Here is a 16,939-nt window from a genome sequence, read left to right as displayed (position 1 = left end):
GAAAGACGAGAGCACGGCCATCTACTTTTCAGTTTTGTTTCACCCTCCTAGATCAGGCAGTTGGGTAAAACCACCATGAAGTTCTCCTCTGGTCTACAGAGGACACAACAGCCTTCACGCAAACCTAGAATTCAGCCTTTTTCTCCTCAAATGTGTATTACCAGAAACCAAACCCTCCCAGCAGAGTAGGCGTTTCAACATCTGCAACTGCTTACACCTCTCGCGGCCCCAGCGAAACGGAGGGGAAGGAAAAGGGGCCGGTTTTGAGAGGACTCCAGCTGAAGGAACACAATCCACAAACAAACCCTCTCGTTAAGCCCCGCGGTTTATCCTTGGAGAGCATCCACGATGCCGGGGCGTCCCAGAAAGTGGAAACTCGCTGTGCTGCGTGTGTGCACGGAGGACCCGGCAATGCATACCATATGCTATTTGAATCCAACAACTGGAGGAAAAACACTGATTTTTCAAATTATGCATTAAATATCAGGGACCCAAGTCTGCTAAACCTCACGTGGACAGGGCGGGAATCGTACCTGATGGCTTCTTTCCCCTGAAATTCGGAAGGCATGGGTTCAACTATCTCGCTGAAGCTCAAGCTGCCGTTGATGCTGCTCTCGTACAACTCCTTGTAATTTTTTCTGCGCTTGGACCAAAACGAGGGCTTCATAAAGAAAAACGGCGTGCGGCGGAGTCCAAACTCCCCTGGAGAGCGATGGGAAAAAGACAATTTCTTAACAGTAAGTGCAGATATTCCTCATCTTTTGGGTTTTAGCCACAAAAGCCATGAGCTCTCCTGTTAGAAGTTTAGCAGCCAGCCCACACCTCCATTCCGGAGCAATGTCGTCAGCCAAGTTTACATTATCCGCATTTAAGCCATCAACACTGCCAGCAGGTTCCAGTTTTGCTAAGTATTTAAATATTATGTGCAAATCTCTTTCTATGCAAGAGAAATCCCCAGCGCTGCAAGAACAGGGATGTAAACACCAGCAATATAAATCCAGAGAGATGAGAGGCGAAGGGAGCTGCAGGGCTTAACCAGGAATTAGTCGCAAGATTAACAACTTTATTCTGCGTTTCAAGTTAAGCTACTGCCATCACAGGGAAAGGTCTGGAACAGGCAGACAAGTCTTTAATTTTCAACCCTGTAAGAGCAAATTGCAGAGGCTGAGGCACCAGTTAACCCAGTGAGGAAGAGGGAAACAAAGTTTAGCTGGCATCCATAAAAGCCATCATCTCTAAACACGCTAATACCCCTCCTCACGTCCCACAGTTTTAATGGAATATAAACTATTTCAGCTAAAAGTATTCTGAGCCACAGCATAAAATATATTGGCAAACAGCAGCATCTCCTTTCTCCACAGGTGAAATTCAGTCAGAGGTGCCACCGGTCGTGTCACCCTCAGGACTTTGGGAACTGGTGATGTTTGCACAGTTCAATTTAATTCTTCTCATGAACATACCTGGGATAACCTGATCCAGGTAGACGGCTACAAGCAGATAAAATATGCTATCCAGCACCAATAAAATAAGAGAGATAAAGAGCGGGTAAGGCCCGTGATTTAGATTTGACAACGTGGCACCATCTTCGTAATCTTCTAGATGCATCACCTGCCAACAAACACAGACACATGGAGATGTCACACACTGGCACGGAACCAGCTGGGAAAGACAACACAGCATGGGGCAAAACTTAGTGAAATAAAAGAAAATTAGTGAAAAAGTGACCGAGATCACAGCAACACAAAGAAGAACAGTTACTCGACGGCACATTGGATTTTGCTTGATATTAAATTGCCGCGGGAAGCTATTAAAATAGGCAATTTTCCCAACCATCATTAATTCATTTTAAATGTAAATATATTTAAAATATCTACATCAAGACCTATATGAAAACGATGCCAGACAAGTCAGCACGATGAGGTTGCGATCAGAGGAGTAGAATGTTATTTACCTGTGCGACACCGACCAAGAAGCTGCACTGACACAAGGGGCTGAGGATCCACACGAAGGATTTGGGGAAATCCTCCAGCAGGATGATATTAAGGCCCACGAAACCAAACGCCAGTGTCGCCAAGAATTCCACTATCCCCACGTGCTTCGACTTCTTAAATAGAGGCGTCAGCATAAGTGCAAAGAAAACCTAGGGACAGATTGAAAAAAATGTGAGAAGGTACTATATTAAAAATACAGGGTGTAGAAAAACTGAAGTAAAAAGACTATAGCTTCAATTTTGCCTCTGCTAATCGTATCATTTTCCTGGTACAGTCACTCCAGCATCCACCCACGTCCCACGCGTCCCTTACAAAGTGACAGATTTCCCAAAGATGCCAGAGCACAGAATAAAACAAAATAAAAGAAAAATAAGGAGCCATACGGCTGAGCGGGCACATACACCCTGGTTAGTACATCTCTGTAAATGACACAGTGAATAAGTGATTATTTCTGCATTGGTTGCTTACAAACTCAGACAAGCAATTCGCTCTATAAATTAATTCTCCGATCTGTAATTAGGGTTTTAACATCCCACTATATAGTAACAGCAAATGTTTAGAAGAGGGCACGGTTTTGGGCTTCAAAAGGGTGCTGTACAGTGTTTTCAGTTTCAAGACAGATGGTTATAAACTGAGACGCTTCAGTAAGACAAGATATTTGTCATAGTGATGGTTGGGACTTGAACAACATCCCAAAGCAAAGCGGAGCTGGGGAAGGGGACAGGGACAGGTTTGACACCCATCACCTGCTGAGGCCACGTTTGTTTTAGCGGAGAAGAAGAAGATCGGGTGGGAAAAAACAAACAGACAAGACAGACAGACAGAGATGGGACGGCTGAATTGAACAAGATGGGGAATACTTACTGAAGAGATGCCATACAGAAAAAAGAGGAGAAATATCACAAAGGCACTGCTCTGGGGAAAGAGGGAGGAGGCCGTCGCGATCACCGCCATCAGAATGGACATGACGAAAATCAGGCTCATGTAGAGCAGCACCCAAGAAAGCCTAGGAGCAAAAACGGGAGAAAACCAAACCAAAACGCACAGAAACCAGTCAATGAATCCCCAGCCTGAATTATTCACACACAAAAATAGCCAAAACTACCATTCTTTAATATTCCAGACAGCTGCACCAAAGGACGGGCTTGCAACAAAACAAGAGGCCCCAGATAAAAAGAGCTCTTGTAAACATCCCCGGAATTGTTCTGAGCATCAGAGCACACACATCAATACCCACGGCATCAAAAAGATACACAATTAGATGATTCATGGTGGGTGGGTGGGTTTTTTTTGAACTTGCATAATTAATTCCCTGGTATGACCAAGAGGGGGTAACTGGGTAGTAGGTTTTAATAATTAAAGAAATTCTATTTAAAATTTAATACGCTAGTCATTCCAGCGGCTGGGCAGGGTAATAAAATCCTTTTCTTTTTAAAAACAGAGTCGCGAGTCTGTTAGAAATTCTGACCTAAGGATACAAGGACAGTTTGTGCGCAGGTAGTTAAAAAATGACACATTTTCCTCAAAACCGAGTCATATTCAGCGGTCGATCAAAGCTGCGTTACCAGCAGCTCGAGGGGCCAGTGGGGACCGAGGCTGTGGGTCAAGGACTCAACTAAAGGAGATTTGTCACCGGCTGGCAGAAATACACCAAAAGCAACCAGAAAAAGGTACCCCAGCCCACCCCAGTTGGCTGTTATGGTGCAGAAGGGAAAGGTGCTAAAATAGCATCGGCTGCTGCAGCAAAGGGCAAAGTTTAATCTGTTTTTATCTCTGCAAATATCAATGATTTCAAATTAGTACTTCCTCTCATTCGGAAAAAAACAACCTTCATTATCTTGCATAGGATAATTTCCATCATGGTAAGGAAATGAAACTGTTGCTTAGACTGCTCTGTCATGGTAAAATTACAGAGTGAGATGCATTTAATCATCTGTTGGGGAAAGTGCTGATAAGCTCTGAAGAGGCTGCAGGTGACCTGTTGAGCCTCCAGAACAGGAGGTGCTGAGCCAAAAATATTTAAAACCAATAAAAACAAACTAGGTAAAAACCTCGCGCATCATCACGTTTAATCCCTCTAAGCCTGGCGTGAGTTTATATGCATCAATACAACAGCATCACTCTGGTACTTCTGAAAACATTCCTATTTTCACAACACTGCAAGTATCTGTTCGATTTTGCAGAGTATCTCATTTTTAGCTGCTTTCATTTAATCAGACAGAAAACAACTTAAAAAATGGAGGACAGGGGATATACCGAGAAAGTGCTATTTTAAAAAATTTCTTTATATACATTTCCTTTATAAAGAATGAGATACACCAAACACATACCAAAAGGCAGTGTCATGAAGTCCCAATATTTTTAAGAACTCCTTCAACTTCCTCTCCTTTTCTGCCACAATATGAATCGCCAGATAATACCCGAACGGTGAGAAAGCGATCACCAGGTAAATTAAGATGATGGCCCGAGGAAAATTGTCGATTTCCACCACCGCGGCCTCTCCCATGACCGTCGCTCTGGTCAGTTCCAGTTGTTCCCAAACCGACTGATTAGTCTTCAGCTACAAGGAAAAGAAATCAGAGTTATTTTTGCATCGCTTGCCATTTTACAGCCCCATCTCGCCCCCAAACCTCCTGTCCCCAAAGCCCAGTCCATGGCAGGGGAACTGAGAACATCTGAACATCTGGAGAGAAAATGAACAATTTTGCAATTCCTATCATGTAAAATAAACCAATGAACCACAACCAACCAACCAACAACAACAACCCCAGCCAAACAAAACCAAACAAACCAAAAAAACCCCAAAAAACCCTCAAAATTGCTCTCACTGCGAGCAGCAAAATGGGAGAGAAAGAGGGAAAAGAGCATTGCTGACAAATACTATTATCAAAATAGTAAATTCTATAGCTTTTTGGTATCTTAACTAGCATTTTGGGGTGAGCACCTCCTTTTGATGAGATGCTTTGGGTGCATTTGAACACAAACGAAGACAAATGTCCGCATTATTCAACCAGACAAGAACACTTCTGTAGGAAATACAGAGAATACACATGAAACATTCTGCTTTCTCATCGGATCCAGGCTGATTTTTGATACGGCTTTGCACACAACGAACCGAAAACATCACAAAACCAGCCAGAGCCAAGGCAGGCCGTGGATTTGAAAGTCTTTGGGTTTATTCTGCTGTTTGCTCAGATTTACCTGTATGATGGCAGCATCGATGCAGGCTTGCAGAGCCGTAAATCCCGAGCTCCAGTACGTCACCGATTCACAGCCTTTCCGCAGGTTGTAGCAGCTGGCTGCAGAACAACGCAGGGCGCTTTAAAACGCAAAAACCTCCCCATAAAAACAACAACAAAAGGAAAAAAAAGGGCGATGACTTCCCAGTTGATCCCCTTGTGGACACCCAGAAGAGGGGGTGCGTTTATTTACCTCTGGACTCGGTGTAAATGGAAGCCATGGCCACGGAGTCGGGGAAGCGCAGCTGGTAGGACATGGGGCCGGTGAACACGACACCCACAAAGTTGGGGGGTTTGGAAGCGCTGGCCTCTTGCAGCTCCTCCTCGCTCAAATACTCCTCCGTGATGATGTCTGCGGGGCAGAAGAAGTTCTCACATCCATTTGGGCGTCAGCAGAGCAGGGATTAAAACCCCGAGACACCGTTACGCTAATACTTAACGATTTATTTGGGTATGGATATATAGTTTATTCTCCAGCGCTTTAGAGGAAGGGCAGATTAAATCAGGGCTAAATACATGAAAATATGGGATTTCGCCACTGCCTTTGGCAAAGGATGGGAGGAAAATGGGCTGTGAAGGCGGAAAGTGGAGCCGTCAGGAAAACGCGGATGCCGGGCTGGGCTGTGCTGTGCGGTACCTTTGAAGCACAAATGCCACAAGGACCGGAATCAAAGATACCAAACTAAAAATACATCAGAGTGGTCGTGGGGAGATAAGTTCCCACTGGATGCGTCAGCTGCGCGGGCAAAGCACTTGAAAGCAAAAAAAACCTAAAAATTGCCTTCAAAAGGTGACACAGTGTTAACTGTAATCATTTAATAAAACCAAATCAAATCTTGTTCTGATAGTAACAACAGGCTAGAAAATGCAATCTAATCTATCTGCAGGACAGCATCCTCTCCCGAATTTGCCCCAGGATGTCACAGGACATTAATTTAGCCCTAGAGATGTTCAGGGGCTTTTTGCATTTGGGTCGTCTGAAAACCTTCCCTGCAATCACATTACACGTGTTGGCTGCAGCAGGGGAACACGAACCCCTTGGAGATGGCAGCGCCAGAACATTTGCCAACCAAGCGAAAAGAAAAAGCCTCCACAATCTGTCCTGTAGCCGCAATAGAAAGCAAATGGGATTATTTCTGTCCTCAGCAGCAGCAGCGAGCTCCCCCTTCGAACACAAGGCACAGTGTGAGATATACTCAGAAAAACACCACGCGAAGGGCTGAATACCCTCTTCGAAGTTATCGAAAGCCACTTTCTTCATGATTTCTCGTGCCATGCGGGTGGGCGGCGTGTACCCGATGACAAAGTTGACCAGCATGGAGGTGTCCAGGGTGCCCAGGTTGGTGTTGGCCACCTCGCCGTATTTCCTGTGCGGGTGCATCATGCTCATCAGAATGAGCCAGAACAAGAAGAAGAGTGGGAAAAGGACCTCCTGGGCAAAGGAAGAAATAAATGCGGCATTTCATAAAGCAGTCACGGAAATAAGAACTTCCAGAAGTTTATCTTAGTTACATGAAGCTTAAAGGAGAGACTGTGAGTCTACTTACTTGAATGTAAAGTCCCCTGAATGTTTTCAATGCAACAGTAATTTTAATGCCAAATCCTTCTCTGGCACTGAAGTGGGATTTTAATCACCTAAGAAGCCATTTTAAAGGGATAAATCGATGTGTTTTAACTATCAGTTATGTTATTTGGAGGTAAAACACAAACCATGAACACTTAAACAAGTCTAGCCAAGCACTGGACTGTCTCTTCTTCACCTCAAAATCCATCTTAAAGTACCACACACATTACCTGAATATAAAAATATTTTGGAGAGGCCTAATCCCACTATTCTGGTCAGTTATTGGTGCAAAAGTTTTTAAAAGTGCACTAAGATCGCAATATTAATTCAAGGAGATTTTCTGAATAATGCCATACACATTAGAACACATTTTCAACCAAAGGATGACAGAACGCCTTCTGAAAAAACCCATTTCAACCCCAAATTCAGAGCAGACCTTGAAGCTTTAGAAACATTAGAATAAAGCTGAGCATCTCTGAGTCCGGAGTCACTTCAGTGCAGAAGAACCGCAGACACAGAGACGAGCGCTGCACTCACCTGGACGCTGCTCTTTTTAGTCCTACACTTAATAAGACAGTTCTTGAACAAAAGAGCTCTGGTCTGTCTCCACACTCCTGCTTCCCTTGGAGTGTCCGGCGCCATTATTCAAGACCAGCTTGTTTAAGACAAAACAAAAAACAAAACCAAAATAAATCTATATGAAACGATGGAATAATTTTAAAAGCAAAATCCAAGCAGTTACAGCATACAGTATCTCAGATTTTTTTTTATATTTTCATGTATATTTTTCATACTTTTAATGCTTTCCAACATACATCAGATGCCCATGACGCGAAGAAACCGCTGGTACTCATGCGATGCCATCTGAGCAATTCCACCCAATGCTAAACTCACAAAACTCGAGGTAACCTGAGCTTATTTTCCTTCTGCTAAGTACAAATGACAAACCAAAGTACTGATCTCGGAGCACAATTCCAGCGTCCATCAGATGGGCTCAGGGCAGCCAGCCAGAGTCATGGATCCAAAAACAAGAGCCACCTCACCCCAGGCAAACTGTTCAATTCACCGTGAGTAACCCCGTTCCATTCTGGAGTAGATCCAACACTACTTATTCTCCTTATTTTTTTTTTTTAACCTTTTCATTAGGTCAGCAGCACAGCACAGCAGTGCTGAGCACACTCTTTGGGGAAAAATAAAACACAATAAAACAGAAAACACACATCCAGAAGACAGCATCCCGTTCCACCAGGACGTACCTGGTGAGGGACGTGGCTGGGGAACCACCACGTTTCTATCCCCAGTTTTGCCACCACCTTGCTGCCCGAGGTTTGGAGTCACTGGTCAATCTGCATCTCTCTCTGTTTCCTCATCTGTGAAGCTGAAATATAACGAAGAGCCGCTCAGCAGAGACAACACAAGAACCAGCGCGGATCATCACAGCACCACCCGCCCAGCTCCCCACCGCTGCGGCCACAGGTGAACGACAGAGTCATTTCACAACATTTCAGCCCAAGCACAGCTCTGATTTTAAGAATTTATCCCTATTCCAGTATTTTCACAGCTCCCAACACTCATTCCAAAAGCAGACTGACGTTTTTGGTGACCACACATCCAGAGCTGCTCCGTGGCAGGACCTGTTTTGTCCATTATCTGTTAGACAACACATGGCTCACGCTTCCTTCCTCAGCTGTATTTTAATATGGAAATCTATTTCTGGAGCGCAGATGTCACCCAGCTACAGAAACCCGGGAGGTCGCTCGGATGTCAGCGCCGCTGCCATGAGCTGAGCTGGAAGAACGTGAAACACACTCAGTGCCCATAGACAGAGCCGGCGTTTCTCTGGGTGTAGGAGGGAGGAGAGGAGGGAAAAACATCCCCAGGGAACCAAACCCACAGCTCAGTGTGTCCTTGTTCAGATGTTGGGGTTCTCCATGGGGCAGGGACCCCCCAGGACCCAGAGGGAACACAGATGCACATCACCCCAAGATAAGAGATTCCAGAGCCTGGAAGGCTTCTCAGAGAAACCCATTGATTACTTCATAAAAGAAAAATAAATTCCTTGGATAAAAAAACAAACAAACAAACACAAAATGTCTAAACATCAACCTATGCTAGTAACTAATTCTTGCAGGAAAAATACATGCGGCTCCTCCGGATATTTTCAAGCAAGAAGCACTTCAAAATGACAGCAGAGTGTTTTGAAAATAATCAAGAGCAGCAGCTATTGCTTGCAGGTCGTAAACCATTATGTGCTTCTCCCCTCGGCTCCCAGCACGCCCGCTAAGAGCTGGGCCGCCACTGTTTGCTGTCGGGAGCGGATCCTGAGAGCACTTACAAGAAGAGAAGCTCCACAAGGTCCGTGCTGAGCGCTGCACAACCGCATTAAAGCAGCAACCCCATCCCTCGTTAATGGGGATCCAGAAAACTGGCAAGGCTGATTTAATCAGATTCACTCACTAATGCCAGCTACTGCTTCTTTAATTATTTGCTATCCAGTTATTAAAAACAAAACGCTACCAGCAATGCTTCCACATCACCACTGGACCACTTCCATGCTTCAATTTAGCCCGTCTACGTTGGAAGAAGGGTTTTAAAAATGTTAATTAAGGTCTTGATATCACACCTGATGTCCCCATATAGGCTGATGAGGCTACTTAGCACACAATTAAGAACTCTGATGAGGTACCACTTTAATGGTGAAAAACTGCCTCTGAGCAAAAAACAAATCAACCAAACTCTCCTAAAAACTCCAGACCAGGAAAATGAACATGTAGGTTGAACAGAAAAAGAAGCTGCCAAGACATTTACTGGAATCATACTGGGCAAAATGAAAATACTCTTAACCTGCGTATGTCCCCGACCGTTTTCCCACCTCCCTGGCTGAAAAAAACCTGCTTGTGGGCATCTCAATCTCAGCAATCTCAAGTAAATTACTGTTACTGTACTTTCATTCTGCATCGGAGACACCAGTGCTTCTTACAGGGAGGAATAATGGGCGGATGACTCCCCCACATCCCCAGACATCAACCTGACAATGGGTCAGTTTATGCGATTTAGTACTGCAGGTCATGTTTCCCTTGTTTAAGCTAAAAAAAATATAAACAAGCAGGGTGTGGTGAGCCTCGGCTAAATGAACTGTGGATGAGGGGAAAATGAATAAAACACAACTTATCAGTGAACAACACCTGCAGAAATATAAGAAATTAAGATTATCGATCTCACTGCAAGAGGCCTAAAGGATACTTAAGAAAAACTCTGATGTGCCTTTCACTGCTTTTAAATTATTTAAGCTAAATGTTCATTGATGCATTTTTAAAAACGGGCTGAGTTGTCTCCCGTATCCCCCGCCGTGGAAGCGGCCGCGCCCGGGGCTGCCGAGCCCCCGCACCCGGCGCTGCAGCAACAGCTCCCGCGGCCCCAGCGCTATTTCCTGCGGGACCACGAACCCCCCGCCGAGCCCATCGCTCCCCGGGGACCCCCACGGGGAGGGGAGTGGGGGGGACACCCCTCGGGCGTTCCATTCCTCCCTTTTTTCCACCCTCCCAACACCGGCTCCTCACCATTATATTTCTTTTTTTTTGCGCGCAGCCACGAAACCTCAATAAACACATTAAATCAATAACCCCCCAGCGTTTACTCCGGAGCACTGACGCGCACGCACAGGTACAGCAAAACTCCTCCTCTTCCTCTGCTCTCCTTCCCCTTCCCGTCGTACGCACTGGGGGGGGCTGGTTCCCCTGGGGGGTGTGTGTGTGTGTCCCCGGTTCGCGCCTCCCCCCACCCTGCCCCGGGACTCACCGGCTCCGCTGCGGCGGGGACGCGGGGCGAGGGGCCGGGCTGCGCCGGCACCACCGCCCCGGGGCGGAGCGGGGCTGCCCCCCGCCCCCGGGAGGGGCCGCAGAGCCGCCCCGCAGCACCGGGGACACCCCTACCGGGACCCCTCCTCACCCCGTAACCCCACATCCTCGGACATCCCTTCCCTCGGGACCCCCACCCCCGGACATCCAACCCCCACTCATTCCCCCCCGCAGCACCCCCCGAGGAAAAGGTTGAAAAAACGACCCAGAGATTTACAGTCGAGTAGGAGCCGCCTCGGTACATCCATTGCTGCCGGTTCCCGCCGGCATCCAGAAGGTCGCCAGTACTGTATCGCATTATTATATTGCATTGCAAATATGTAATTAAAGCGTGGGAAATGCCGCCTTGAATACAAATGCCGAATCCCTGTTGTTTACGTGTGTCGGTTCCCTACCTCGGTGGCTTGACGCTGCGTGATGCTCCCAGCGGGTCATTCCCCCTCCAGCGAGTGTTCTCCTCACCCTCTGGACAGGCCTTTCGCCTCAGTCCATGACGAGTGGGATGCGATCAAAACCACCTATATCTTAATTATCCTGAGCGCAATCCGACGTGCCCGTTTTTCCAAACGCCTCCCGCGAGTCGCTGGGAAAGGCTGAGCTGAAAATGAAACCCAGAGGCGTCGCTGAGCATCCGGAGCCCTGCAGCAGGGATGCTGCGTGCGTGCTGGCGAGAAACTCTGCGGCTGCTCGTGCTCCACCGAGGGCTGGCTGCTGGGCTCCCGCAGAGCAGCACAGCCGTTCGAGGGATCAGCGTTCGAAACGCCTCGTCTGAGCTGGTTTTGTGCACCCGAGGAGCTGCACGAGCGCTGTGCTGAAACGCAGCTCTGGAGCGACGGTGCGGACTCAACGTTTTCACTTGGGAAACAGAGCAGGAGGCTGCGACCTCATCCAGAAAAAAGACAAGGGTCTCAAAGCACATTAAGTGAAAAACTGTGTTTGTATGAGTAGATATCACAGCCACGCAGAAGCCTTTGCGTTCCCACCTTCACCGACAGCAGCGGCTGGAAATCTTCCAGATTGAAGGGGCTGCTTTGGCTCCAGGGCTCTCATCAGGCACCGGCACCTTTGCCGAAATCCCATGGGCCGGCACAGCGAGGTTTGGGGACGAGGTTTTGGGGATGAGGTTTTGGGGACGAGGCTCTTTCCATCGGGTGTCCCCGACAGCCCTGTGGCCCAGCAGCATTGGGTCCACACTTCTTCAGGTACCTCACATAGGGAAAATGATCAAATTCCACTCAATCTTTATGCTAGCACTTCCTTTAGAGAAAATAATAATATAAAAAGCCATCAGAAAGGCTTGCTTTAACTGGAAACTTTCCTTTTTTTCATTAGTTTTTAACAAAGAGGATTAGATGAAAGTACTCTAAATAATGCCCTTTAGTTTTGCCTAATGAATACTGAGTAAACATCATGGCACAATTTGAGCTTCAATAAAATAAAATAATATAAAAAAAACCCCAAAACAAAACACCACCAACCCAAACTTCTTGTCTTCATCCATCTAGAATTAAATAGAATACAGGCCTGTCTGGGGCTGAATTCTTTTGCTCTCTTTGATGTTTGTTGTGGTCTCTGTTCATACTTCAAGAGTTTTAACTGCTCACATTGATGTTCTACTTGCAAAATTCGGAACTCCTTGCAGTTTGGGTATTTGAGCACAACAGCCCCTCCTAAGCAGGTTCCCAGCTCTGCTCAACTGATCTGAGCCTAACTCTGCAGCAATAACCCACTGGCACAGTCCAGAGCGGGGAAAAGCGAACGCTGTGCGCGAAGCATGGGACCGGTTTCACATGCTCCAAAACATTGGGCTACGGCATCTGGGAAAGAGAACATCCCCTAAAATAGACTTTACGGTCAGAGGGTGCTGCTGCAGCCGGGAGCATCAGCGCAAGAGCCCAAACCCACCCGCACACGGGGAGAGTCTCCAAGGGTAATTATCACCTGAAGAACTGCGATGCTTTTCATCTTCAAAGCACAGTAAACCCATTACCTAATTAATTTTTACAACAGTCCTGTACGCTCAGGTGCCTTAAACATAATCTCCCTTTATAGATACAAAAAACAAGGGTGTTGTAATTTGTTCAAGGCCAAAAGGAGTCTGCATCTGTGGTGGAGATGGGTGCTGCCTTACAGACACCAGAAACCTCTCCAACTGCTACTTCTGAGCAAAAAAACTTAAAAGAAAGCAATTTCACCTCTTTAACTAGAATAAAGATCCAAGCAACTGCACCAGGTAGTGGCATCAAGTGCAACAAAGCTGCGTGAATGGCTGCACAAAGGTTTGGTAGGTACAGACGATCCGATTTTCTTTCTGGAAACTGGTTTCTACCTATAATGGGGAGGTTTCCCACGTCTGCTGCTGAGTCTCCATCAGCATCCGAGCCAATAACAAACCAAGCCGGCACCTGGCAAAACATTCGGCGTAGGGAGCTGGTTGTAACGTTTACACATTCAGTTGAAAGTTTGGGCTGTTTCTTCCCCACGCTCAGTTCAGTGTAAACATTCCGGTGTTGCTTAAACAAAACTATGTGAGTTTGATGACAAAAGGTAAAATAACACAAGCATTCGGTGAAAGTGAGTCTGAGTTGAAACTCTCATAAACCCAGAGGGAATTGATGAGGGGATGATGTGACAGTCCCAGTCTGAATAGCGCAAGAATGGCCAGGAGGAGAACTGCAAATGTGCTCAAGCGACTGCAGCTGGGGTGTAGAATAACACAGAAATCATGTAGAACCTCTGGGTTTAGATAACAGGCCTGTGAAAAGAGTCCTAAAGGCACCTTATTACATCCTTGAGGCAAAGATCAAAGCAGTGGGGTAGCCTGCCCCTGTGCAGAAATAAAAGAACCAGCATTTATCCTGCAAATCGTAGATGTTCTTTTCATGCAGTCAGAGGGCACAGATGTTCTCAGCCACCAGAGTGCATCCAAACTGGTGATTCTCTCGAAGCCGAGCACCGGTGCCAGGGTTTTGCCTCATTTCCCCAGCCTGGCTCCTTCCAGCGAGGGTCTGCATTGGTGAACTGCTCTTTTCTTTCTTCCAGGCACCTTTATTAGAGGTTGTGTTGGTCAAGAACAAAATTACAGGAAAAAAAGCGAGTTGCCCATTGTGTCTTGCTTCTATTTGGAGCCAGCGCTTCCCAAGTGCCCAGCACTTCAGCAGAGAACAAAACCCCCATGATGTGCTTGTGCCTTTTCTAATTCTGGTGAGTTTTATTTGGCCGCATCAGCGCGGTTCATCATTACAGACCAGGCAGGAGCCGCTGCTGCTTCCCAGCTCGCTTCACCTGCTGTGGTTTCATCCAGATTGAAACCAAATGAAGCTCTTAAAAAAGCAGGTTGCCTGGGTTTTTTTTTTTTAGGTTTAACTAATCAGACAAGTTGCCACCGACGGTGGCATCAGAAATCAGGTGGCTTTGTCTGTAAGCAATTATTCCACCCTCCGGAGGAGAGGCAATGGTTTATGAGAATACAGAACAGGCTTTAAAGAGCAGAAATACTCCATATTTACTGGAAATTATGCGTTTGCATCAATAAACCTGCATCTAAGCAGAAGGATGATGCATTTGCAACATCTAAGGCTAGAGCCCAGATCCTCTGCCAAGGAAGCTCTTTGACGGTAATTCAGAGCACCTAATTTAGGGACCTGCCTCCTCCTGTGTGCTAGAAGGAGATGAAAATAAACCCTGCAAAAACGCATCTTCCTTCAGCATTAACCGCTGCGGGGCTGCGGCTGCACCCAGGGCCCAATGCCACAGCCATCAAAACGGCCCCGATGCTCAGGAGCAGGACATGGTCATCACGCACAGAGCAAACCAATAGCAATTTACACCCGAGGTTAAAGAGAAGGGGTTAAACCCCTGCTGGGAATGGCATTGGGCACCTCTAGAAACGCTTCTGCAAAATTCAGGTTCTTTAGGAACCAGATTCCCTCATAGCCTGCAAGACAAATTTTACGCTGTGTTCTTATCTGTCCTCTGTAACAACATTCAACCTGGCTCCAAATGAATTTCATAAAAGAAATTGCAGTCTTGGCCTAAGAGTTGGCGCAGAGTTTCAGCCCAGCATGGGCTTTTATGGGAAGTTAGAAACCTCTGAGAAAAAATAAGTTTTCTAACTGGAGCATCAATAGACTCTTAACAGCAGCAGTGCCGGGGTACAAGGATAATATATACATTGTATGCAATGCATATAGAATACTGTAATTACAGCCGTGTCGGTACAAACATATATTCATTCTGGTCATGAATGATACCTTATGTTCATAGAAAAAAAATAAAAGAACGAAAATGCCGCCACCAGTTTTGTTCCCCTCCAGTGAATTTTGCTGTGCGGATTATGAAATATAATTTCCCGTTTTAAAAAAAAAGCGCCGCCCTGGCTGACTTTGTGTTACAGCACATTCTAGATATACATGTCATTTCAAGAAAATTATGCTTCCTGCTGCCAGTCCAATAAAAATATCCCTTCAGACAGAGGCCACTACCTGCCCTTATTTAGCACTGCTTTTCTCAGAATCGCACTTTTGGAGCTGCTCAACCTCATTCAACCATGTTCGAGAACATTTTTGCAGCGGATTCCTCCTCCTCCCTCCTCTCCCTGGTCGCTGGGAAGGGCTCAGCTTCTACCCGGAATATTCGGGCTTCGCCTTGCCCTGCACCGGGAGCTTCCAGGTGATCTCCTACCCAACCCTGGTCTGGCTGGGACACCGTGTAGCATCGCATCAATACCCAAAAAATCATGGGGCGCTCACATCCCTTTGCAAAGCCCCTGCAAAGCAACACGGGGCTCACGGCGCCTTCAGCACCCGCATCCCCCCGATGCCGATGTTCACCCTGAGCCATCCAAATTTGTATCCTATTAAACAGGAAGGCAAAGGATTACCGCAGGCTTCTGACAAACTCTTCCGATGTTTTCACAAAGAAAACCGGCTGCGGTAATTAACTCCAGATCATATTACCCTGGGGGCTACATAAATATAATAAAGGTTTAATAAACCACCTTGACAAAAACAGGTGGTGGTGGTTGTACACACCCAGTGATAAGACCTAGACGGGTTCTGGGCAGCTCTAATCTGGCAGCGAGGAGCCGGCCTGGGAGAAGCCCCTGAACCCCCCTGTGATGCTCAGCCCCCCATGGGACCCCCTGGAGACACCCCCTGTGCATCTGCGGCCACGGGTCTGCGTCCAACAGGAATCCAGAGCAACGAGCTGTTCACGGTTGAACCCTGAGTTGTGTCGTTGAATGAGCCCGCAACTCATTCTGCTGCCAAAGAAAAAACCAAACCAGCAGAACGAAGGTGTCAGGGAAAAACAGCGGGAAACAAAGTGCAAGGGACAGAGCAGTGCCACAAGGTGCAAAAAGCTCTACGTAATCCGGGGAGCGAGGGACACGAGGCAGGTGACTCGCAGGGACTGCGACCTGCTGGGACAAAGGCTGTGCCTGCACCTCCAGCCACCAGCATCCCCAGGGCTGTCACTACACTGGGGGCTCTGCTCCAACCCCTGCCTGCCTGGGAAGGAGGGGAATCACTGACTGGTCTTGGTTTAATGGTACCTTGATTTTAAAGGAACCTTGAAGGAGCCACTTAAAATGCTCTCGGTGTAGCATGTGCGGTGCTTTCACTCCATCTCATGAAAGTGCTTGGTTATTGGCAGCTGGGCACAATTTACAATATTTTAAATTTGCTTTATTGCTCCTGTCCTTGGGATGAAGCCACTGGATGTTCAAATGACGCTTGGCAAGCGACTCACAAATCTTACCAGCACGGAGGCTAAAGGTGGTGGATACGACCCCAAAAAGCTGTTTAACAGTCCAGCTCCGCCGCAGCAGCCGCAGGGCCACAGACACAGCCTGTGGCACGTGGGGTACACGGGGGGACAGGACCCAGAGCCAGCATCGCAAATCCAGCAAAACACAAAAGGGCCGGGACCGGAGATTGAGCTAAATGCTCACAAGATGCCTGGAGGATGCATTTTGGTCCATTATTTCACCAAAGTAAACAAAGAACCAATTATATACACATATATATATATATATATATATGCATGGCATATAGATAGGAGGAAATGCATACAGTAAAACCCAAGCAGTATTTGCAGCATCAATCCCCACACCAGCAGGCGCAGGGCACAGCTCTGCCCTCACCGTGCCAACCCCAAAGTGTGTGACACGGGAACCGGAGCTGCACATAAAACCACCTTTTTCCTGCAACCCCCAAGTAAATGATTTGCTGTGGTATGAGGCTGCTTTAGTTCATCTGTGCATTAATTTCATATTAAAAAAAAAAA

General features: G+C 46.8%; 1 protein-coding gene across 4 annotated transcripts in view; it reads right to left on the bottom strand.

Annotated features, from left to right (window-relative positions):
* The window catches only part of ABCA5 (ATP binding cassette subfamily A member 5), a 30,685-nt gene extending 20,075 nt beyond the window's left edge, over nucleotides 1–10,610 (bottom strand). For 2 of the 4 annotated variants that reach the window (XM_082066899.1, XM_082066902.1), the window contains exons 1-11: nucleotides 8,387–8,537; nucleotides 8,051–8,172; nucleotides 7,332–7,449; nucleotides 6,458–6,662; nucleotides 5,424–5,582; nucleotides 5,193–5,290; nucleotides 4,322–4,551; nucleotides 2,856–2,997; nucleotides 1,952–2,140; nucleotides 1,461–1,608; nucleotides 534–702 (exon numbers count right to left, since the gene is read on the bottom strand). In XM_082066899.1, coding sequence (XP_081923025.1) covers nucleotides 534–702; nucleotides 1,461–1,608; nucleotides 1,952–2,140; nucleotides 2,856–2,997; nucleotides 4,322–4,551; nucleotides 5,193–5,290; nucleotides 5,424–5,582; nucleotides 6,458–6,662; nucleotides 7,332–7,436 — 1,445 coding nt within the window. In that variant the 5' untranslated portion in view covers nucleotides 7,437–7,449; nucleotides 8,051–8,172; nucleotides 8,387–8,537. Of the gene's footprint in view, nucleotides 1–533; nucleotides 703–1,460; nucleotides 1,609–1,951; nucleotides 2,141–2,855; nucleotides 2,998–4,321; nucleotides 4,552–5,192; nucleotides 5,291–5,423; nucleotides 5,583–6,457; nucleotides 6,663–7,331; nucleotides 7,450–8,050; nucleotides 8,173–8,386; nucleotides 8,538–10,354; nucleotides 10,467–10,592 lie in introns of those variants that run through there. The other 2 variants (XM_082066900.1, XM_082066901.1) reach the window with 2 other exon arrangements.
* Nucleotides 10,611–16,939: the final 6,329 nt, after the last annotated feature.

This window comes from Streptopelia decaocto, assembly GCF_964273445.1.
Source record: "Streptopelia decaocto genome assembly, chromosome: 16".
NCBI lineage: Eukaryota > Metazoa > Chordata > Aves > Columbiformes > Columbidae > Streptopelia > Streptopelia decaocto.
Note: the sequence above shows the minus strand (reverse complement) of the source record. Positions and strands in the feature narration are given on the sequence as shown.